This window comes from Neophocaena asiaeorientalis, unplaced genomic scaffold (genome assembly GCF_003031525.2).
Source record: "Neophocaena asiaeorientalis asiaeorientalis breed wild unplaced genomic scaffold, Neophocaena_asiaeorientalis_V1.1 scaffold264, whole genome shotgun sequence".
Classification (NCBI taxonomy): domain Eukaryota; kingdom Metazoa; phylum Chordata; class Mammalia; order Artiodactyla; family Phocoenidae; genus Neophocaena; species Neophocaena asiaeorientalis.
The window spans coordinates 1,666,137-1,691,130 of record NW_020185332.1 but is presented as its reverse complement, the minus strand read 5'-3'; the positions used below and the strand labels follow the sequence as shown (position 1 = coordinate 1,691,130).

The following is a 24,994-nucleotide window of genomic DNA, read 5'->3' as shown; positions in this document are numbered from 1 at the left end:
TTGTCTTTCAAGTCAGCAGCCATAAATCCACGTCTCTCCCCTCCCTCCTGGCAGCCACCTCTGACAAACGGGGTGGGGGGAGGTGGGGGAGAGTGGGGGGTCAGACTCAGCTTGGGAAAGTCCTTGCATCCAGCTGTTGGCCCACTGTAGGCTGGTGAGCATCGAACCTTTATGGTCTGATCTTCGATTCCAACGGATGGTAAGACCCAAGGCCAAGGCACAGCTGCAGGAGGGGCAATATGGGGCTCTCTGCAGCCTCTGGGCTGGGCTTTTACAACCCAAGGAGAATAAAACCTCTCAAAGCCCTACTTTTAATTATTCAGCCCACAATTCAGAGGCTCCGGTTCTTCCTCTGATCAAGCCTTGTGCTCCCCTTCCCTCCCCTGCCTCCAGCCCACCGTGGAGGGAGTGAAGTGTGCCTGGGGGAGAGTGTGCTGTGGGACACAGGTGGTGTGCCTGCCCGATGCGGCATACTGGATGTGCCACTGGGTGGGTGTGCCCCGCTGCTTTCAGTGTGGACCCTACACATTCAGGGGAGGGGAAAGGGGGAGGAGTATCACCCACCCCATGTGACCACCCTACCTCCCCCACTGCTAGGTTTTCAAAAGCAGTCCCAACTTCAAATATTTCGCCCTAATTTTCATCCCACGTATCAGGCAATGAGTCAGAGGATGTGTCCTGGTTTGGGAAATACAGTCCTCTGTCCTATTGACACAGCACACCCACTGAATTAACTCTAAGCATTCATTCAACAGATACTTACTGACTGCTAATGTGTCTGAGAGAATGTTCTGGCACTCCTGAAGTAAATTCCCTTCATCCCACAGGCCCTGTCCTTAGGTTTTCCACCCAAGCTCCTAGAAATATCAAGACAGGTGAAAGCACCAGAGCCAGGGTCTTAGGTATATCATAGTAATGTGGTCCTGAAAAACAGAAACCTGCAGAAGCCATGATGGGCAAAGGTAAGATATTATATCAGTATAACTCTGAGAGGTAGGGATTACTAGCTTTTCTGAGGTGCAGAGAGGTTAAGTAACTTGCCCAAGGTCACAAAGCCATTTAATGATGATCACACATTAACATTTAATGATGCTAAAGCAAGCATTTGAACTTAGAGTGGTCTAACTCTAAATCCAGTGCTCTTTCCCTGCATCACAGCTGTGAGACACACACACACACTCAAATGCTGCTCTAACATGACTAACCATACCTGCAAACACTGGCACAGAAAATCACAGAGGCGCACAACATCCCAGACCCTTAAAAGTACCATGCCTATGCACATTCAGAGACACCCGTGACACAGCAGGCTTCACTTTAACTGAACCCCCCCAGGGTTTGAGGTAGGTTTCATAGTGCGTGACTAATGCAGATAAGCACCATGATAAGATGGTGTTATTAGCCCACTAGTGGTCACTGAGCCCACACATGTTTCCTGAATTCTATTAACACAGGTAAATAAACAACCCAGATGCTAGTCTCCAGGTAGCTCTTCCATGAGCATTTCCAGATCAGCAAACCGGGAAACCAAGCTGCAAGGATGGGGCCTGCAGGGTTACTCCTGTCACCTGTTGGGCCCTTATAAAATAGAGTAGTTTATTTTCCTGGTTTTGCAGGGGTAGGACAAAGCATTGTGAGATGCTAGCAGCTTCCATGGGGTGAGTGGGGGTAGGGGGCGGGGAGACGGATACGTGGATGTGCTAAAGGGAAGGGTAGCTGTGACTGACTCAGTCCTTTTAATAACTGGATCTTGATAAAGCCAAAGCCCCTCTCTGGGCCTCTGTTTCCTCCTCTGTAAAATGGGGGAGTTGAGTTGGACAAGTTATAAAGTCTCATCCGGTTGTAGCCTTTGAGACACATGTGCTTCCAGGCACCAGCCAAGGGTGCAGGGTCAGGGAGTCGACTTGGGAATCTCTCTCTGCCTTAGACTTGAAAATGTCCAGGCCCAGCAGAGCCCCTCTCCATAGACTGCATGTCTCCGCCCGTGTCAAGGTCACCAATCTTCCTTATGTAAACCTGCCCGGGCCCACAACATCCTTAACTTCCGTCATTCTGGTCAGGATACCGGATGTCCCTCACCTCCCGGAAGGGCGTCTGGTTAGGGGGCCCAGGCTGGAGCTATTAAGTAAATTGCTTTCACATGACCATGAGGACCACTCAACAAAAACAGATACTTCCCCCAAATTTCCAGAGCCATATATTAGGATTTGTAGGGACTAATACAGCAGGCATTAGGTAATGGAGAGGTGACCTGGGATCATGCCTGGCTCTGTCACAGACTCTCTATGTGACCTTTCAATTCCAACCTTGGATTTCTCATCTGTAAAATAGAGGAGTGGAGGAGGACAGACAAGAGAATCTCGAAGGTCCATACCATTAAGAGTCTAGGATAGGGCTTCCCTGGTGGCGCAGTGGTTGAGAATCTGCCTGCTAATGCAGGGGACACGGGTTCGAGCCCTGGTCTGGGAAGATCCCACATGCCGCGGAGCAACTAGGCCCATGAGCCACAACTACTGAGCCTGCGCATTTGGAGCCTGTGCTCCGCAAAAAGAGGCCGCAATAGTGAGAAGCCGGCACACCGCGATGAAGAGTGGCCCCGGCGTGCCGCAACTAGAGAAAGCCCTTGCACAGAAACAAAGACCCAACACAGCCAAAAAAAAAAAAAAAGAGTCTAGGATAACACTAGGTAAAATGGTCTCTCTCCACCCATGAAAGGACCCTCTCCTATTCTCAAACCTTGATCTGATGCTGTATTTACCTCTCATGGCTCTACAGGACCTCTGGCAGCTCAGCACTGAACCCCGATAGTTTAAGGCCTGCAGATCCTCCACCCCAACAGCACTCCAGAAGAAACCTTATCAGTTTGGGGGAAGAGGGAGGCCTACATTCCATGGGAGGATCATGAACCTTCTTGGCTGGTTAGGGCTACCAACTCTTGGAAGTAGACTTATTTGGGAAACTCCACTGCTGCCTTCTAGTTGTCGGAGGTCTCCTAAAGCCCTAGGAATTGTCTGTAGAGGGTTTCAAAAGCCCTCCCTGAGATTTTTTGATGATGGCCCTTCTGACCTGTGTGAAGTGATACCTCACTGTAGTTTTTTTTTTTTTTTTTTTGCGGTACGTGGGCCTCTCACTGTCGCGGCCTCTCCCGTTGCGGAGCACAGGCTCTGGACACACAGGCTCAGTGACCATGGCTCACGGGCCCAGCCGCTCCACAGCATGTGGGATATTCCCGGACCGGGGCACGAACCCGTGTCCCCTGCAACGGCAGGCGGACTCTCAACCACTGCGCCACCAGGGAAGCCCCTCACTATAGTTTCGATTTGCATTTCTCTGATAATTAGTGATGCTGAACATCTTTTCATGGGCCTCTTGGCCATCTGTATGTCTTCTTTGGTGAAATGTCTATTTGGGTCTCCTACTCATTTTTTGATTGGGTTGTTTGTTTTTTTTGATATTGAGCTGTTTGTGTGTTTTGGAGATTAATCTTTTGTCCGTTGCTTCATTTGCAAATATTTTCTCCCATTCTGAGGGTTGTCTTTTTGTCTTGTTTATGGTTTCCTTCGCTGTGCAAAAGCTTTTAAGTTTAATTATGTCCCATTTGCTTATTTTTGTTTTTATTTTCATTACTCTAGGCGGTGGGTCATAAAAGATCTTGCTGTGATTTATGACTTAGCCATAAAAAGGAACAAAATTGGGTCATTTGTCGAGATGTGGATGGACCTAGATTCTGTCATACAGAGTGAAGTCAGAAAGAGAAAAACAAATATTGCATATTAACACATGTATGTGGAATCTAGAAAAATAGTACAGATGAACTTATTTCCAGGGCAGGAATAGAGATACAGATGTAGAGAACAGACTTGTGGACACACACAGCGGGGGAAGGAGAGGGTGGGATGAACTGGGAGATCAGGTTTGACATAAATACACTACCATGTGTATAATAGACAGCTAGTGGGAACCTACTGTAGAGCTCAGGGAGCTCAGCTCGGTGCTCTGTGATGACCTAGATGGGTGGGATGGAGTTGTGGGGGGGAGGGAGGTCCAAGAGGGAGGGGTTATAGGTATGCATATAGCTGATTCACTTCATTGTACAGCAGAAACTCACACAACGTTGTAAAGCCATTATACTCCAATTAAAAAAAGAGCTTTCTCTTAAATTCAAAGGAATCGCCACACGCACCCCTAACCTCTCCCTTTTCCTGTGCCTCTTATTAACAACCTCATCATGCACCAACTACCCAAGCTAAAACAAACCAAGGTGTCACTGCCTCATCCGTCTCCCTCTCCCCCACAGCTAACTGGTCACCAAATCCTGGTCTAACCTCCCTTTTCCCTCCCATTGCCTTGGCTTAGGCTCTTATCACTCTCAACTGTTTCTGTAATAGCTTCCCCTCTCCAGCCTTCCCACTTCCAGTGCTCTCTCCCTCCTCTTCTTCCTCCATCCTGAAGCCATAATTATCTTCCTGAATATCCAATATGATCATTAAACATGTTTGGTGGTTCTCCATTGCCTTGAATCAAGGTACTCTCCTTGGGATGGCATTCAAGGTCTCCATTATTAGGTCCTGATTCATACTTCCAGCTCCAAATGCAGCTAATTCTCTCTTCATGTGATTTGTACTTTGTGCGAGACAAGTTTGCCTTCCCTAGACATATCATAGATGGTCATGCTTATATTCCTTTACTTCTGCTGTGCCCTTTGCCTGGAACTCTTTTGCCAGTTTCTCTACTAGCACCCCACCTTCCACATCCCCCAAAGGAAGCAGAATTAATTCCTGCCTCGAATGTGTTGCCTTGTGCCTCTCTCCTAGCTCTTATCAGACTTTATTAAATCAGTTGCTCACACATCAATCGCCTACTAGTAGCCTACGATGAGTCCCTTACCAGCACAGAACAGTCTAATTTACCTTTCTACCTCCAGCACCTAGAACAAATACTAGGTAAATAATAAGTCCTCATTAACTGTGTCCTGAATGCTGGCTTTAAGGATCATATGGTCTTGGGGATCATTCCCCATTATCTTCTCTTCCACCCAAGTCCCCATCCTACCGCAATTCATTGCCTATGGTGGGCAAGTTACTTCCTCTCCTTGAGTCTCAACTTCTTCAATGAAATGAAGGACTTGGACCAAGCACCCGTTACCCACTTCTCAAACTTGACTGTGTATCAGAATAACCTAGGGCGCTGGGTAACAATGCAGATTTCCGGACTCCACTCCCTTGGTCTGGCGTGGTGCCCTGGAACCTATATTTCTGTGAAAGCGCAGGAGGCTGCCTCATAATGCACGGCCAGAATCGGGAACTCCTGGCCTGGCAGGTTCTCGAGAACCCTGATCTCGCCTCGGGCTCCAGCATCCGATGAGGGCAGATTCTCAGCCCAGCCCCCGCCTGCACACCCCCCACACCCCCCGCGAGCAACGGGGCCGGCTAGTCCAGGCAGTGTGACTCCGATGCCAGCAGGCGCAGAGCGGGCGGCGGGGCGGGTGGAGGAGCATGTGGGAGCCCGGCCCCCGCGGGGCCCCAGTGCAGGCATTCGGCTGCCGGGCGGGGTCAGGGCCCTGAGAGCCGCTCGCTCGGCGGCAGGAGTAAGTGGGACCATCTGCTCCACTCCGCAGAGGTCATCGCTTTGTGTCAAGCTCCCATCTCCCCCCCGCTCCTCCCCCACCTTCCCCTCTTTGCCCTTTGACTCCCGGGACTCCAAAGAAAAAGCACTTGAGGTCCTGATGAAAGTGGGAGTGTGATGGGGAGCGACGACGGCCGCCGGAGCTCGGGGCCCGCGCAGGGCCGGGCCTGCCCCGAAGGAGAGCGCGGCGGGCGGCTGCGGGACGAGGAGGACCGGCCGCGTCCCGTCCGCGGGGCCGAGCCGGCGGCGCGGCTCCCGAGGGAGGCGGCGCCGGTTCCCACAGCCGGCCGGGCCGCCGGGCCCCTTTGAAGTGGCCGCAGCTGCACACCCCGACCCGCGGCTAATCCCCGCCGACGCGGGCGTCCTCGCCCCCCCGCATAGCAATAGTGTCCGCGCTGAATGGCGCTGGCTAATTACCTCGCTCGCACCGCCGCGGGTGAATGAGAGAATCCGGCATTGTGCGCGGCGAATGGAGAAAATAAGACAGCCATTGTCCTCGCAAGCCAAACGAGGGTTTGATGTCGCTGGGGCGAGCGAGGCACCATTTCCCGCCACCCCCTCCCCCCGGCGGGGGCAAATTCCCCGGCTGGGCCCGGGTCCGGGAGGACCGGGCTGGCCCAGGGAAACTGAGGAAGCAGGTCTGGTCTCCCCGGGAAAGAATCCCTCCGCCTCCCATGGAAGCCCGGCGGGCGGACACATGACAGCCCGGGGCTCCCCTCTCCACCAGCAGATTCTTAGCGGCACCTACTGCGGTCGCCCGGTTCTGTGCCCGACTTAGAAAAAAAAAAAAAACAGCAAAAAAAACAGGCACGGCCCTGCCTTCGACAGCCTAATTAGATTTCGTTGGGAACACATGGAACAGTCGGAGGAGCCGGGGATTTGTATCCCTCAGTGCTCAACTGTGTGCCACCAGCTGAAAGGGCTGGAGAAGTTCAGAGAATGGCTGGGAGAGATGTGAGGAGAGGAACAAGACCCAGAAAAGAACGGGCAGGAAGATGGGGAGCTGTGGGGAGCCTGGACTGGGGAAGGGACTGGCACCTTGGATAATTTGGACCTCCCCTTTCCAACCATTTCCCTCTTCTGGGAGGAAGAGGGAAATGGTTGGAAAGGGGAGGTCCAAATTATCCAAGGTCTGCAGAGCCAGGTTTCAGGATTCGGAGGTAATGCCGGAAGCACGGAGGCCACTGTTTTGATCCAAGAAAGGTCCCGATGAGAATGGTGGATGGAAAGGTAAGATTGGAGTTCCAACCACTTGCCTATGGAAGCCGACTCATTATCAGGAACCGGACTAGCCTCAGGCATTTCCTTTTTTTCCTGTATAAGGATGTGAGGGGCTCAGCTTAGAAATCAGCACTAAAGGAAATCACGATGCACATAGACAAGCTGATGATCACACTGTTTATGCATTCAACAGTTTCTGTGCCTTATCAGGCTGCCTTCTCTTCACGGTCACCACCAAGTAAGGTTGCTTTTTGGTGGGGCGGGAAGAGGAGATTACATCCTTCAAGATCAGGAGGTGTCATCTTTCTGTCCCTCAGAGTACTCAGCTCAGAGGCAGGTAGGTATAGGACAGGTGCTCTTGGAGATGTGCTGATTTGAGAACTGACCTGCTTTAATATCCTTCAGTTCCAGTATCCTTTTCCTGGAAGCACGTACTTCCTAATCCCTTCTGATGGGCTCTTAGACTATTTCTGCCTAAAGGAGGAATGTCATACATAAGATCCAATGTTCTATCAGGCTTCTCAAGTGATAAAAAGGTCTGTTGCTCAGATAAACAGTAGGCTGTTGGGCTGACCCAGTAGCCCTTAGCTAGCACCGCTTACGATGCATATTACAGTAGAGCTCTTTCTGAGGCAGCAATCTTTTCTAACGTTCTAATGTCCATGTTACCACGACTAGATTATAAGCCCTTTGTGGTCAGCCCATAACTAGAGTCTGAAACAGGACCATCCATCCATCCATCCATTTATCAGAGAATAAAATTAAAGAATGGATAACACATAACACTTGTTCAGGGACTAAACATCAGCCAAAATGGTTCCTTGTTTTGACTGATCAACCACATTTAACATTACCTAGCACTGGTTGTAACAGTGATACATGAAAAGCATGCTTTTTCAAAGGAGAGAAAAATCTTAAGTACAGGTCATTGTTTTTCTAACCCAACTCTGAATCAGGGTTTAATTTAACCCTGGTCATAACCTCCAATATGATCATAATGTTTTTCTTTATAATTCTCCTAAATCTGCGTCTTAGAGCCATATTTCTTCTGCCTAAGGCTCTAGAATCTTAAGCCCACTTGGCGTCCCAGCACCTGCTGCTACTGAACTACTCCCCTGCTTAGGCCCTTCTGCCTACTTAGTTGATCTGCCTAGTTAGTTGGTTTAAAGAACTCCAAAACAAAACAAAAAGATAAAGCGGAGGATGTGGTAGATGTAGGAAGCCTGGAGTCCCACCAATCTGACTTTTCTCTTTCCCCCATCTCCAGCCCTTGAGCCCCCTCCACAGACCCAAGGACCCTTAGGAATGATGCTTAAAGTCCCCTCATCTAGAGAAAAGAAAGGGCTTATCCAAGGAAGCAACAGCTAGTTGGTAGTAATCAGAGATCATTCTAATGCTATACAGGCAACTAGCTTCATTTTACAAGACTAAAATGACCATTCAAACAGAAACTACAAGTATAATTGTTATTATGTATTACTATACGTGTGTCTTTATGGTTTGTCCAGATTTCAACAAGAGTGCCTGAATGTCTAATCCCCAGAAAATTGTACTTTGGAAATGATCCTCTATTCATAAAACATGAGGAGCCTCCAGGCCCAAATTAGAGATTCAATACTTTTAACTAAAAAAGTGCTTTTTTTTAAAGGAAGCCTGTTTCTCCTCGCATCTCTTCTTTCCCCAAACCCAAGACCATAAGTAACTTTAAAAATAATGCTCCATGGGTGACTATTTTGATAAGAAGATAATGAGTATAATAATGAGAGTGTGTTTTTTCTCCTCTTATCCATTCCCACAGCAACATGCATTCACAGGATGCTCTGATTTATCATGGTTATGACTTTTCAAGATAACAGGAAGGTAGGCATGTATATGCAGGTGTAGTCCTTCCAAAGAGGATGCACATGAAGCTCGAGGGAAGAGGGACACTTCCCAGCATGGAACTGGCCTGTTAGCTATTCCAGGGGTGAGGCCAATGGTCTGGCATCCTGGGACTTTCTATAGCTTTCCTGGAAGGGTGTTCCACCCTGAGGTGACTGAGTACCAGCAGCCACCTCTCCTGGGGTGGCACACCGGGATCTGAACTCACCAGGCCAACCCCTTCCCATTCAGCACTCAGTCATAGCACCTGCAGCTCAGTCCAGTCCCAATCCTCCCCCAAGTGGTCAGCAGTGCGACCCTGGAAGGGAACAGAATAGGGAGATAGGGGTGCCTTTTTTTTTTTTTTTCGGTACGTGGGCCTCTCACTGTTGTGGCCTCTCCCATTGCGGAGCACAGGCTCTGGATGCGCAGGCTCAGCGGCCATGGCTCACGGGCCCAGCCGCTCCACGGCATGTGGGATCCTCCCAGACCGGGGCACGAACCCGCGTCCCCTGCATTGGCAGGTGGACTCTCAACCACTGCGCCACCAGGGAAGCCCAGGGGTGCCTTTTAAGACTAGAAGAAGCTGGATTAGGAGACTCAGGATACAGTTAGATGCAGACATGGCTGCTCTCAACTCCTGACAGTAGGGACTCGGAAACCTTCGGAGACTGGTTTAGGTGAAACCACCCAGTAGGCCCTTGAGTAATATCTGACTCAGTTTTACCTGCCCTCCCCCAAGTCCAGGCTGTTGAGCTCCAGAGGATGGGTGTTCCTATCCTCCTTTTCATATGCCCACAGCTCCCCATTCTCACCCTCCCCAGGCACCAACTCCAGGCCAAGCCATGTGTTCAGCACTGAGGATGCATAGAGGACCTATAGCCCCTCCTGCCAAGGACTGTGCAGACCAGTGGAACAAGCTATATACTCACTGTCCCAGAACAGACCAGTGTCTTCTGGTTCTCCCCACCCCAAAAAAGCAAAGCTGGGCATACAGCTCAATGAATCCTTCTTGAATTGATGTAATAAAAGCTATATAGCTTTATTTCAGGAAAGCCTTGATACCATCAACCTCACGCTTACCAGCCTTGCTTGTAATAATCTTGATTTTGTCACAGATGGGAAAATGATTTGAGAAGCAAAATCAGAAACACAGGAGAGCAGGAATAACAAACAGGCTCAATCCTGAGGCTCATTCTATGTAATATCATTATTGGTCTTCTGATATAGTGGAATCAAGAATATTCTAACCCAATCTTCAAGTGGGACTAATTTAGACAGGGTTTTCTCTAAGGTACCAGAGGTCTGGAATACAATTTTAAGAGACCTCAAAACAATTAGGGTGGGCTTCCCTGGTGGCGCAGTGGTTGAGAGTCTGCCTGCCAATGCAGGGGACACGGGTTCGAGTCCTGGTCTGGGAAGATCCCACATGCCACGGAGCAACTAGGCCCGTGAGCCACAACTACTGAGCCTGCGCGTCTGGAGCTTGTGCTCCGCAACAAAAGAGGCCGCGACAGTGAGAGGCCCGTGCACCGCGATGAAAAGTGGCCCCCACTTGCGGCAACTAGAGAAAGCCCTCGCACAGAAACGAAGACCCAATACAGCCAAAAATAAAATAAATAAATAAATAAAAAGATGCCTCTCTTTAAAAAAAAAAAAACAATTAGGGTGAGGGGAATTACTGCAGAAAGAAGGTGACATTCCATATAAGCTGGGATATAAAAGGCAAAACAAAGATAACCCACGAGGGGGTGGGGGGCGAGGTGAGGAAAAAACAAGCCAGATGTGAAGATGGCAGAAGAAGATCCAAGAATTGTTTATCACAAGCCAAATACTGGGTTTCAGTTTTCTAAGATCCTGGCTCTGAAGTTAGAGCCCAAATCCCATTTGGCCAATCAGCACATTGGAAAGAGCATCTGACCGCTTTCAGTCCCAGTTCTGTACACCCAGGACTTGGGTCAAGGCCCTCTCTCTGGATCTCAGCTTCCACAGCAGTGATGTTAGAAACATGGGCAAGAGGCTGGGAGAGAGGGGGTGTAGGGTCAGGGTGAATCAGCAGAACCTGGAAAGCTCCCCTCTCCCCATTCCTGCCTGCCCCTGGGTGAGTGCACTCCCAAGCACTGTGAGGGCGACAAGCACCCATCTCTGTTCAGTCTGCCATTCTATGAAGGCTCTGGGACCTGCTCTGCTTCCTTTCCCTAGTAGAGCTTGCCTGTTCAAAGGTTTGCCCACAAACTTTTGTCCATCTCCCGCCCCATGTCAGAAATCCCTGGCCTATACCCCAAGCCAATTGGGAGGAAGGGGTCTGGGAACCCGAGACCTCCTCTCTCCGGTTCCATTTTGCTCCCCAAGACCAGCTGGAGGCCACCAGTTAGTGGGAGCCAGTTCCCGAGTTACCAGGTGAAGCCTAGGGAAATAGTGACCCCGAGGCACCATGCTGGAGCTCCAGCGAGGACACACGCGCATTCGCAGGCCACAGATACTCATACGCACTTGCACACGCATACACGTTCTCACAGCCACAGACACACGGGGCTTGGTGACCTGACAGCTCAGAGACAGCGCAGCGCGGTAGGGTTAATAGAATGCGCATCGATTCTGCCGCGTGTTGGCCAGCCGAGCCAGCCGGGCCCCCTGGAGAAGCAGCCTCGCTTGGTGCTGGAGGTGGGGGGCACCCCTCTTCCCCGACGCAAGAGAGAGGGGTCGTTTTTCGGAGTGCGGGTACCACCAGCCCCCACCCCCGGTCCACTCTCTTCCCACCGTGCTCTCCCCAGGGCGGAGAGCCAGTCCCTGCGAAGGATGGGCGAGCACGCTGCCACACCCGGCCTGGGCTGTGAGGACCCTGCCGGCCACTTCAGATACGTGCGCTGCCGGGAGCCAGGCGGGCGGCGACCGGGCTGGGGGAGCAACACAGGGTGAGGATGACAAGAGAGCTTTGCTGCAGAACTTTGATCCCGATATTTCAAAAAGGAGGAGGCCAAGCCCAGCGCAGGAGAGAGGGGAGTGGGAGAGGGAGATGGAGGAGAGAGCTAGAGCCAGCCTGGGGACAGGTAGAGAGGAGAGCCGGGGAGGAGGGAACTGGGTTCAAGACAAAACAAGTCAGTGTCTCAGCATTTTAGACGCGGGAAGGGACTTTAGGAACCTTGCAATCTGGTCCTCTCCACACTACCTTCCACCTATGGGGAAACTGAGGTCCAGGAAGGTGAACTTTGGATTTTGTGGGTCCCAAGTCACACAGGGATGAGTTGAATATTTACATATTAAAAGCAGCTTCTTGTTGAAGTGGGAGCCAAGGAGGGCACGGAAGTAATGATGGTGTCCATGTCAAGTCCAGGCTCCTCCCATGACCCTCAGTCAATAATGGTGAGGCCAGAAGAGATGTCCCCTCCAAACCAGTCTAAGTCAGGAACCTCCCGTAAAGTCCGGTCTCCAAGACTCAGCCCTCCCCCTAGCTTCTCTGCCCTGCTGACACCAATGCCCTCTGAAGCCTGAACAAAGGGTGCCTCCACTGGTGGATGGGGGGCATAACCCTACATTCTACAAATGCCCGGACCCTCCTCATCCTCTCGCCTTTGAAAGACGGGCAGGGCAGTGCTCCCTCCCATTTCCCACCAAGACAAACTGAGGCCCAACAGCTTTAAGGGAAGGAGGAAACTTGAACCCAGAGCCGGTCGTCAGTGCAAGTCTATCTGCATCTCACACTGGCTCCAGCTCCCTGAGGGTGTCTGTAGTCCCACCACAGTCCCACAGCGAGAGCAAGCGGGGTTTTATTACAGGTAGGGTTTGGGGATGAATTCTAGGTTGTCCTTGATTTCCCCCCACACAAGTGCCGTCTTTGCAGACACCATTCCAGGTGGGAAAGGGCTAGGTGGGGAGGATGACACGGAGGCAGGTCCATGGTAGGCAGGGCCACAGGCCAGGGCATACGCCCCATGGAATTAGCAGCACCCAAACCAAGAGCCTTCAGGTAGGGATGGGGGCAGGAACCAGGACCTAGCCCAGAAGTCAGGTTGCCGAGAATGAGGGTGAAGAAACGCTGAGCACCCAGGGCTGCTGCTGGATCCCAAGAGGGTCTGGTCTGCTGCTCCCTCCCCCACCCCCATTCCTGGTTCTCACCCAGAGACCCAAAGTCTGCCCTGTTCTAGGGACCCCAGCCGCAACTGCCCATTCCCCTTGCCAGTAAGGCCCTGTGCCCTCCCAGCAGGCACAGCCTGCCCTCCCCGCGGTGCTGCTGGGTTTACCATGAAGCCCGCCATCCAATACATTGTTCAGTGGGGCCAGGGGAGCAAGGGCCTCACACAGACCCCTCACCCAGGTCAGGGTTGTGGCAGAATCTCCCAGGCACCACAGCAAGCAGGGACTGTGGTCGGGGTGGGGACCACAGAACTCCACGAGGTCTTAGGCCAGCTTGCCCAGGCAAGGGGACAGCACAAGGACAGTCAGCAGCCTGGCTCCTGCATCCTCCAGGCTGTTTAGTCTCTTCCCTACTACCCGGCCCCCACCTCCAGAACCCCCGGGGAGAAGGATCCTTCCCCGAGCCACACCAGTTCCTCTCCTGTGATTTGTTCTGAATTTTCAAACAAAGAGTAATTATGACAGATGTGGAGCAATCAGCGTCATTATGTGGGAAACAAGAAAGGGAAAGGGAGCTGAGGGGGGCCTCAGGGGGTGGCGGGGAACGTGTCTTTCCTGTGTCTTTCCTCCTGGAAAGATGTAACTCCCACCTCTATCTCAAGCTCCCCAGTACCCTCCCAGCTTCCTCTCCTGCTGGGAACCCGTACCCAGCCACTCTGCCCAGCCTCACAGGTAGGACAAGACTTCTCTCTGCAGAGCATTCCAGCCTAACTGCCCTCCAGACTCTCCGCAGGCCTCCCGCAGCAGCTGGGGCTGGGGGCATGTAGCCCCGTCTGGCACACCCGGAAGTGGCTCCCACTTTGGCCAGGGTTCTAAGCTGTTCTCTGTTCCCAACGCTCTGGCACACCCACCCTGCATGTGCCCAGGTACCTGACTCTATTTCTGAGGCAAAAATACTGATTATGTTCTCAAGGGACTCACCCCCACTAAGGACACTCAGGCCACTGAATTTGGGGTCAGGTGGACCGGGTTTCAAACGCAGCTTCTCTACTTACTGTGTACCCTTGGGCAAGTTAATTCACCATTCTGGGCTTCTGTTTACTCATTTGTGAAATGACTAGTAATAGGGCTAGTAAAATAGGACTAGTAACACTACCAATGGAAATGCCGTGGGAATTAAGTAAATTAACACACAGAGAGGGCTTAGGACGGTGCAGCCGCATATAACTAGGACCACTCACTCCCACTACTACTGGTTAGTTCATCACCAGCACCAGCACTTAGGTAGCCCTCGAACCACTCAGCTCAGCATACGGGGTGCTTTGGAAACTCAGGCGCTCTCTGAAATATGCCACGGATGTCAGAAGCCCATACCCGAGATCTGCTGGCTAACACTCACATACAGAACTACAACCACAGACAGAGCCTGGGGTAGGGCAGGACACACACAAAAAATGGAAATATATGTGCCAGTCTGTCCTGGAGGGGATATAAAAAGATTTCCCCCTTCCCCAACCAGAGAGCAGTGAGGCACTGGGCAAGGCAAGAGGCACAAGGGATTCTCTAACCTGCCCAGGCTGGAGGACCAATCACATCCTTGGGCAGGTTACCCCCTTGGGGCCTCAGTTTTCAAGTCTGTAAAATGAGAAGGTGGGACCAGCTGAGCTCCAAAGTGTCCCCTGTAGTCTGGATGCCTGTGATTCTACTTAGAGGCTGGGAGGACCTCCCAGGTCCTAGACGAACCAGGAATTTTAGGATTCTTTTGCTGTAGCCTGCAACTCAGTGAAAGGGCTAGAACTTGGTTCTCTCTCCTCCTCCCCTCCATTTAGGTGGTCTGGTCTCCATCTGCCCACCCCAAGTCCCTGGGGCCTCTTGCTAGTCCCCCCCTCACATTCCAATGGCCTTGGGGGCAGCAGCCAGACCAGAAAGTCCAGTTCCTGCCCATTATCACTGCTCGTATCTGCACTGCAACCCAACACCAGCATTCCAGAGAGCAGCCCGGGGGGCTGCCCCCACCCACCCACTGTGGTCAGTGTCCGGGCTCAGAGACAGGCCCCGAGCAGGGGCCAGTGTTTTCAGATTCCTCTCCGGGAAGGTGTGCCCCCAGGGAGACTCCGACTTGCTGGGGAGGCCCCAGACCCCTTCCTTCGGGGTCTTCTTTAAACCTCACCCCCTCAGACTCTCCTCTTCCTATCTCTTTGCTCTATGCTGAAGCCTGAGCTCACCTACTTTTGCTCCTGAAACACAGGTATCTCCCTCCAAGCGCAGAAGAGGATGGTGGACGCAGGAATTGGAATTGCTACAACTGGAGAAAGAGGCAGGAGGAAGGACAGAACAATAAAGAGAGCCGGAGAGAGGAAGACGGTAGGGCCGGAGAAATGAGGACTGAGGAGTGATAAAGACAGAGACCCTGAACATGGCCTCACAGGAAGGCAGAGGTGGGGCAGAGTGTGGGAGTGTCAAAGACTCAGGAGCCCCGAGACTAAGATCCAGAGAAGAGATGGAGAGTGTGAGCTGGAGCCCTCTGCCTGAATCAGGTGGCGCTGGCCTGGATTAAGCCCATACTCCCACCCCCTCCATCTCCCTGTGGTCTGGGGTCTGGCCTGCAGCTCCTCCTTGCTCGCCCCTCTTCAGGCCCTTGCTGGGCACCTGCCTTTCCACTTTCCCTGGGTCACAATGTCATCTGTCCAGTCACCCCTCTTTAGGAAGCCCCCGGGACTGCTCCCATCCATAGAGGTCACTCTCTTTTCTGCTCCTCCCTTGCATTTGAAGGCAGTCACAAAGGGTTAGCCTTTCTTGGAACAGGGTGAACAAAGTTGGGGGCAGGGGAAGCGAGCTCAGAAATCAAAGAACGGTCCTTTGGTGGGGAGGTGGGGGGTTTGGGGCAGGGGAGGGAGGATGGAGGATGGAGCAGCCCTGGCCAGCAGGCTCGGATTGCAGCCAGATTGCTGGCATTCGTCTAATGAGTAAGAAAACTATGGCCTAGACTCCCCAGAGGTACTATGGCCGGGCCCACATGCCCGTCATGTAAGCCCCACGCTCCACCAGTGACCTAAGGCTTTTCCTCCCTCCTCCCTCACTTCAGCTGCAGGACTTAATAGAATTATCTACCACTCCCTCTTGCCCTGCACCAGTTCTGTCCACTCTAGATCTCTAGCCTGGTCACACTGCTCAAGGGAGGAGGGATTCCCGCAGGAGACTCCTCTGAGGAGAGCTGGACCCCAATCGTAAGCCCCGTGCACCTCCTTCAGCACACACCTGTATGCTCAGGTGCCCACAGAGGCCCACGTGGCAATATACACACACACTACTGGTCTCTACATTTCTTGTTGCAACAAGGCTACGGCCAGAGATCTTAGGGAGGCATGGGTTAGTTACACAGGCAGACATTTTTGGAATCACTTGGTCCAGTTTAAACAAAGACAGCAGTGAGCTGTTTGGTTTTCCATCCTGCGTGCCCTTCTGTTCTACTTTTATTGAAGGCTGTGTTGAACAACCTTCAAGCTGCTGTGAAAAGTCTCTCTGACACACATCACACACACACACACACACACACACACACACACACACACACGGCTGCAGGGACTTTGGAGAGGAGAGGGAAAGGCAATACAAGAAGGCCAGAAGTGAAAAAGTCCTTTCTCCCTGGGGGTGGGGAGGGAATAGGGGTCTAAGGGGGGCTGGGGGCCTGTTTCATTTGCAGGCTGCAAATGCCTCTCCTATTCACCGGCCCACATTCCCAGCCAAGGCACCCGGCCACGGACAATGCCGGAACAGGAACAGAGAAGATTTGCACATTGTGTTCAAGGGGCCAGCTGGCTGCCTGCGACAGTGGAGCCAAGGTGTGGGAACCAGAAGATTTCGACTTCCACACTCAAGTCCTGCTGGTGGGGTGAGGGGCGGTCCTCCCCCCACAGTTGGGGCCAGTGGGCCTGGGGACACAGCCTTCATCCAGCCAGGGAATAAAGTCCAAGGCAGGAGATCCCGAGGCCCAGGCATGAGGGCTACCAAGCAATTTGGTCTCTGATTCGCACCCCATCTGGTGAGGAAGAGAGAGTCTCAGCTCCTCTAGAGATAAACACACAGCAGCCGCCACCCCATGATTTTGCTCCGAGTGTGTTATGTTCCCCTGCCGATCCTCCCCGTTCACAAGCTTCTGTTCCTATGAGCTATGCTATCAATTATGAGGTCGGGAGAAACAGAGAGAAAGCAAAAGAGAAGCTGAGAGACAGAGCTTTGCACCCAGAAGGCCACATGTTCATTTAGTTTTTACCAAGCTCCACAGGCAGGGGATGTGAGAAATACAAAAGGAAGAGAAGCCCCTTAGGAGCTTAAAATCTAGTTAAGGAGACAGATGGACTATCTAGCCACAAAACAGTTACTTAACAATGCAAGCAGCCCTCACTGAGAGGAGGGCTGAGCCTGAATGCCGCAGACCACAAGTACTCCCCGCCTTAGGAGCGGGAAGAAGAAATTACTCTAAACTAAGTGGTCTTTGGGGAGGGATCGGGTAAGGGACGGAATAGACTGGGAAAAGGCTCAGGGAAGGCAGGCATGTCCCAAGGACTGACTGGATGGAAAGGAAGCCTTAATACGGTAGAGCAGAGATGAACCTTGGTCCAACTGCTCAATATTACAATGAGGAAAGCAAAGTCCAGAGAGGGTGAGTGACTTGCCCAGAGCCACAGAGGACTCCTTGTGTCCAGGCAAGGCCCTTTCCATCACACCTCACAGCTTCTCAGGAACACCAAATGGGGTTGGTCTGTGGAGTACTGACTGGCAGGGAGAAGGCCCCGACCCTCACCCATTTGCACCTACCTCTGCGCCACAGCATACTTATGGGTGACCCGCCTGGCGTGAGAGAAGGCCTTGTCGTGGCCACTCACTCATCACACCGGCAGCACCTCAGCTGCAGCGCCTGCTTCCTGCTCTAATGGGTAGGCAGACGCGTGCAAGGGGCAGAGAGGAGACTTCCTCAGGGTTACTTTGGCTGAGCTGCCCCTCAAGGGGGAAAGAAAAGCTTGGGTGACAAAGGCCTCCAGGTGACAAAGGCTTCCAGGGTTACCAGCCATTGTGCCAGGAACCGCTTCCCTACACATCCCACTGTCTACACTGAGGCCCTCCAGGGTCCCCTCACACAAGCTGTACCACCCAGCAGCTCCAGCCCAAAGTTTTCCCAACCCCCCACCCCAGACCTGGTTCCACAGACCTATGCCCAGACCCCGCCCCCAGATCCGCACAAGCATGGGTCTTGCTGCTGAAAGAGATTCCGGAGTCGTTGGTTAAACTTCCCTCCCTCAGACAGGCTAAGAATGATTCAGCCTTTAGGAGGGGGTGACTGAGGGCCTGAGACGTAGGTGACTTACTGGGCTGGAGACAGCAGGGGACTAGAATTGGACTTCCACTCTTCTCACCACACTCCACTCCCTCTTTCTAGGAGTGGGGCTCACCAGTGCCTTCCTGGAACCATCACATCTAAAGGAGCTCAGAACTTCACATTTCTCACCTCTGTTACCTCCCCGGGATAATGACAGTATCTAAGGAACACTTTCTACGTACCCTGCTCTATGCTAAGTTCTTAGGCGTATTCTCATAGGTCATCCTCATAGCATTCCTCCTTGGTAAGTATTATTTCCTCCAATTTAAGGATGAGGAAACTGAGACTCAGAGAGTCCAGTTTCCCAAGTCCCTCCAGCTGGGGGTGTGTTTGCCTCCACAGCCCACCCTCATAACCATTGTTGGGTACCCCAATCAGGATGGCCCCAGGCTGCTGGGAAGGCATTCCTGGCTCTTTGAGAGCCCTGCCTGCACTGGAACAGGCTGGTCCTCATCCTAAATTAGCGCTCAATACCTAGCACTAACAGTAATACTTAATGAGCATTTCCTAGAGGCCAAGTCCTGTGCCAGGTGCTTTCCATCCATCACCTCAGTTAATCCTCAGACGGCCCTGATAGGCTGATGGGATTATGCTCATTCTTTTCAGATGACAGCACAAAGACTCAAGAGAATTAAAAGTAACTCTTGCTAAGGACGCATCGTCAGTGAGTGGCAGAGCTGGGGTTCAGACCCACCTAGGTGCGGCCCTGAAGCCCATATTCTACGGACTTCACTGTGCTGCCCACAGACCCACCCACCCCCACCAGTGATTCTGACATGGGAGGGGGCTCTCCTCCGCACCTGTGGGCCAGCATCATTGGCATTGCCTGGGATCTCGTTAGACCTGCAGAACCCCAGGCCTTGGCCTAGACCTACTGATTCACAATCTGAATTTTATCAAGATCCCCAGGTAACTCACAGGCATACTAAAGTCTGAGAAGTCCTGATCTAGATCATCTAGCTCCAGTTTCCCAAGGGGCCTGAGACCAAGAACTGAGGCCAGGAAGTGAGAGGCAGGAAATGAGGGCATCTGCCTGAGGAGAGTTGGGGGTGGGTCTCCCTCCCAATCATCCCCCCTCCTCGTAGCTAGCCCATCCCTCTTTGGAGTCATCCAGGCACACAGACCTCAACAGGTGTGAGTCAATGCATGTTCCCACTGGATCGGGTGACCCACATGCCCTTCCTGGAGCCCCTCCAGAGGGATGGCAGAGGGTCTCACAGGACAGCCAAGCTTCAGACGATGCTCAGAGGCTTGGGAGAATCCCCAGGCCCTCCCACGAAGGGGTTAAAACAGAACAGGTCGTACTCTGGCTCCAATAATTCTACTCCTTGAGAGATTTCCCTAGAGTACTCCCTAACTGAATCTCAGCGCGGGAGAAAGCTGGGGGGCTGGGAGCGGATTCAGGCAGTCTGCTATTGTTGGCAACATGAGTGGAATCACCTTTAAATGAAGAAAAAGGTATTGACTCCATTACCGAGCGCCTCCTCTGTGCCAGGCAAAGCATGGGGTGTGTTAGTCCTTACAACCATCCTACAAAGTAGGATTATATGCACATTTCACATATTGGTGAGGAAACTGGGCCACGGAGAGATTAACTTGTCCAGGGTCTCATCCTTAACAAGTGTCTCGATTTTCAGCCCCCAAACTATAAACACATGGAACGGCAAGGCAGAGAAACCAGACGTGCTGGAAGCACGAGTTAGGTAGGACCCTGAGCCACTCTGTCCTAAAAAGGAGATACTTTGAACTAAAGCCCCCAAGGAATCAGCCTGTAGTCTAGCCCATCCTGGGCAGGCCATCTTTGAATGACAGCATCCGAGCCCACTGGGATGGGAGAGGGGGCATTCCCAGCCATCGGCCTCTGGCCCAGAGCTTGGATGCCCCAGCAGACCTGCCCACACTCACCTGGACCCCTAGCTGCCTCACTGGGGTAGTCCACTGGGTGGACTGTGTGTCTGTGAGGGGTGCTTAGCATACCCCCGCCCTATCAGCCCCTGTAGAGCAGGCAGGAGAATCAGGGGCTCTGGAGGGCACCTCACACCTTTTCAGAAGGCACCCTCCCATGTCACACAACATCTGCCCTGCCTGCAGGCATGCGGGCAGGGAGTTATTACCAGAGGAGAAAACCCGGGCAGCTAATCAGCTTTGGAGGTTCCTAGGGACATCAGCCTATGAAGTGAGAAAAGGGGATTCAGCCACCCGGTTGCTTGGTATCCAAGCATTCCCCATGGGGCCACAAGCCTTGTGGGGGAGAGAGACCGCATCAGACTGCCCGTGTTTGGAGGCAAACCCCCAGCTGTCCCCAGGACCCCAAAGGATTAACCAAGCTGACCTCGCCCACTGGCCCTTCCCCCAGTCAGAGCCCACAGCTCACTTTTCTTATACTGTTAGGAGTTTAAGGAAGCCAAACATCTTGAAGGTATTACCACTTACAGAAAAGCACATTTACAATTAGCTATATATAAACACCTGGGGATTCATCTCCCAGAATTCTAGGCTGGTGATGCAGGGGCCATCTAACTTTCAATGTGGACCCAAGCCAGGGAGCAGCTCCCTGAGAAGTCTCTTCTCTCCCGCCCGAAAATCTTCCTCGGGTCCCTACACTCCGTCCACGCTTCTCTTCCTCACACCCAGCCATCTGCTCAGAAGCTGCACCAGCCTTCCCCTACACCGCCAGGAGGACCGGGGGATGAGGGGTCGCTGAGCCAGAAGTGATTCAGTCTCAAGGTCCAGGGCTGCCTCCCAGAGAGCTCCATATGGGGGCTTGGACGAGCCTTCCTTAGAACAAAGGGGCATCTTAAACCCAACTAGACGGCTCCTGCCTCAGAATGATTCATCACTCACCAGCCGTTCAGAGCAACTGTGCAAATGCCCTCAGAGCCAGGAAGAAACTTGTCAGTGATCAGATGGGGAAGAGGCAGCGTGCCACAGGAGTTAAGTGGGACTGTGCAGGGTTCAGAATACCTAGACTGCAGTCCTGGCTCCTCTGCTCACCAGAATGTCACAGATCCCCCTAAATCTCAGTTTTTCCATCTGTAAAAGAGGGATGATAACTGCCTATCTTCCAGTGTCATCACGATGACTAAATGAGATAATTCATGTAAAGCACTTAGGCAGGGAGCCCAGTATGCAGCAACTGCTTTATAAGTATTAGCTAAAATGATTACCAACCAAAGTTAAAGCAACCCCTTTAAGGAACACCCAGCACAAGCAAAGCACAAGTCTAGAGCGGAAACACCTCTTCTCTCCCAATCTAAAAAGCACATCAAATATCAAGTCACCACAATGTACACTTTAAAAATCTTATAATTTTATTGTCAATTACACCTCAATAAAGCTGAAATTTTTAAAGAAGTACACCAGCAGGAAGGTGAGTGGGAGTAATGTCATCATTGTGTTAACCCTGAAATTATTCTATCATATTTTTTGTAAAGCAAATTGTTGACAAGCTTCAGAATGTCATCACTGGTACAGTGAGGTTTTATTCTACCCAAAAGGTTTGAAAGTCAGCACGTAATGAAAAATTGCATGTAACCAAAATTACCCTTCAAAAATCTCTTAAAGGGCTTCCCTGGTGGCACAGTGGTTGAGAGTCCGCCTGCCCGTGCAGGAGACGCGGGTTCGTGCCCCGGTCTGGGAAGATCCCACATGCCGCGGAGCGGCTGGGCCCGTGAGCCATGGCCGCCGAGCCTGTGCGTCCAGAGCCTGTGCTCCACAACGGGGAGAGGCCACAGCAGTGAGAGGCCCGCGTACCGCAAAGGAAAAAAAAAAAAACCATCTCTTAAATTACCCCCAAAGTATGACAACTGTTTATATTTAAACACAAAAATCATACTCAATAGACTGGGATGCTCACAATATACAGGCATATGGAAACTAAGACACACTGACCCAAGAACTGGATGAAGCTTGCTGTCTCTCTCTCCCTCTTCCCACAACAGTGTCTGGCTACATTCTTGTCAAATTGCATTCCAATCAGTTAAATGAGTATAAGATATAATTCCACCACCGCAAATTACTGCTATGCCCCTCTCAACTGACCCATGCTGAGAAATTAGGGCTCCAGAAGCTGCATAAGATGGAACTGCTCCCTCTATCCCCCCATGGCCTGGAAAAAAAAAAGTAAGGGCACCCACTTACTTGCAGCCTGGATTCGAGCCTTCCGGCTGACCACCAGCCCAAAGCGGTTCTGAGCCACACACTCATAGTCCCCCTCGTCTGAAGGGCTGCCTCCTCCATCCAGCAGGAAGTGGCGGATCATCAACGACCCATTGGCCAGCACGGTGGAGTGGATACTCTCAGGCAGCTCCACCCCATTCTTCCTCCAGGTGATTCGCACTGGAGGGGTCCCCTCCACCTTGCAGCCCAGCACTACAGGCTGCCCAGGGACTGCAACATCATCGCTTGGCTCCACAGCAAATGCCAGTTCGGCGGAGTGGCCGAGACCTGCATCAGGCGGGGGAGATGAGAGGAAAAGGAGAGGTTAGTGTGGAATGAGCAGACACAGGTGTTCCAAGTTCTCTGGATCTGTGTACCCCATCCCCATCATTCTGTGATGTTACTAGGAATCTCTATTAATATATAGACCTTTGTGCATCTCATGCAGTATAGTTACTTAATCAACATACCATCTCAGAGAGATGGATATTGTTTCTACCATCTTTTTTTTTATTTGTATCTTTTACAGAAAAGGAAACTGAAACCCAGAGATGTTAAGCAACTTGTCGGAGGCCTCAGAGTTAACAGCTGCAAATCTGGGATCTAAAAGCAACACTGATTCCAATACAGCCGCTGCCACTTCTGTGGTCACCCTGGTTAAGCACTGAAGCCTCACAGACTTTCAGGGTGTGACCTCAGGTAAAGTATTCAACCTCTCCGGGCTTCTCGGCCCTCGTCTGTTTAAATCAGGAACAACAATATGGCTTGCGTTGTAGGGTTGTTAAATATGACTAACAGACTCAAAGGCACTGCACTATGAAAAATTAAAATTTCTAAACAAATATAAAGTTGAGATAGTAATAAATCACTGTTTCATTTTGCTGGCAAAACCATCTGAGGCCTGGTCCAATGCCTGGCAGGGAGAAAGGTGTGTGGGCCCAGTACCGGGTACAGGCTAGGCGATGGTCCAGCTCCACTGCCCCACCCCTAGGATGCTCTGGGTTTTGGTTGCTTTGCTTGTTTTGCCTTTGTCATAGGAGGATGAGGGATACCAAACATCTACTCAGATTTCCCAAAATTTAGAAAGAGGGAGGTTCCTACAACCTCTACTCCCAGCAACCTCTTCACTCCTGCAGAATAGGAAAGAACTGGAAGAGGAGGGGAAAGAAGAGAAGGGAGAAGAGGGTGGTCAGGGAATCAGAAGAAGCCGGAGAGGAAGGACAAGAGCTCCAATCCCAGGCATGATGCCGAGTCTCCGACTTCTCAAGCGAGCAACTTACCAGACCAGTTACAACTTCACTCCAGGAGGAATGAACCCACCTGGGCTGAAAAGGCATCCACAGACCCCTCCTCACATTTCCAGGGAACTAGCGATCCGGGAGCTGGCCCGTCCCTAACAGACCAGCGCCCTCCCTGGCTGGGGGGAGATGGGGCGGCGGGTGGGGAGAAAGAAGGTGGAAGGCTGGGGTTAGGGGCGTTTCCCCCACTCTCAGGGATAGGTAATTCGTATTTTAAGACATTTGAGGGTCACGCCCCTTCAAATCTCTACCCATCTTTACCAGGAACTGCGTTTCAGCAGCCTCAGTTCTCCACCCCAAGCCCAGTTACAGCAACTGGGGGATAAAGTTTCTCCTAGAGGCGGCCGCGATACTCCGCTTCTCCGAGCTAAGAGGGGAGAGAATACTGCCCAGAGGAGTGTCTGTTGAGAACTTGGGGTGGGAGGGGAAGGGACTAGATTTGTGCCCCTCTCCCGTGAGATGGGCCCGTTACAGCCACTGAGGGAACAGGATGGTGGTGACGGAGCTCCGGGCGGCAAAGCCGGCAAACCCCGAGCTCTGCGTGTGCACCCTCCGGGGCAGGGCGGGCACGTGAGCATCCCCGCCGTTCGCTAGCCCTCGGTCGGCTTCTCTCCCCGCTTCCTCAGCTCGCGGGGTGTCTCTCGGGTTTCTCCCTCCCCACGCGCGGCCCGCCGGGAATCTTCCTCCTCCTCCTCCTCGTCCTCGGTCTCTCCCTCGCACTCCCAGTCCCGGCTCCAAATCCACGACGTGCTCTCCGCCCAGCGCAGCCCGCTGGGTCCCGGCCTCCGCCCCCGGGGTCTGCCGCCTGCTGCCTCGGCCGCCTCGCGCCACTCTGTGCCCACCCCTGGGCTCCAAGCACCCCAGCGCGCCCCCTCGGACGGGCCTCAGCCCTGTGGTCTCCCATGGCTCGTTTCCCCCTCTCCCCAACTCCAGCCTGCCTGCCGAGCTCCTGCTTTGCCGCGCTCCTTGCTCCTCAGTCCGGGCTCAGGCACTGCCCTGAGTCCTGGAGACGCAGCGGACGGAATGCCGGTCTCTCTTAGGGGGGCTCCATCCTCAGCATTCCCCTGCCGCCCCCGGCAACCCGGCCTCAGCGCCCCGTCCCGTTCGCCTCCCCTTCTCGGGCAAGTCCCTCAGACCCGCAGGTCCGCGCCGCTCTCCCCGGGTCCGCCCCTCGCGCCCGCTTACTCCCTTCTCGCCCTTCCCGGGGCTCGGTCCTCAGCCGCCGGCTCGCGGGCGCCCTAGCTCACCGTCGCTCGGCGCGGGCAGCAGCAGCAACAGCAGCAGAGGCAGCAGGAGCCGGGGCCGGCAGCACGGGGGCGCGGCGCGCGGAGCAGCCATGGGGTTCGCGGTCCGCTCGGCTCGGCGACGCGCGGCTCTGGGG

The 24,994-nt window shown here is 52.7% G+C and overlaps 1 protein-coding gene across 1 annotated transcript in view; it reads right to left on the bottom strand.

The window, feature by feature from the left end:
* IGDCC3 (immunoglobulin superfamily DCC subclass member 3) overlaps nucleotides 1-22,553 on the bottom strand; it is a 39,033-nt gene extending 16,480 nt beyond the window's left edge. The window contains exon 1 of the mRNA XM_024735244.1: nucleotides 22,298-22,553. Coding sequence (XP_024591012.1) covers nucleotides 22,298-22,418 — 121 coding nt within the window. The 5' untranslated portion in view covers nucleotides 22,419-22,553. The remainder of the gene's footprint in view (nucleotides 1-22,297) is intronic.
* Nucleotides 22,554-24,994: the final 2,441 nt, after the last annotated feature.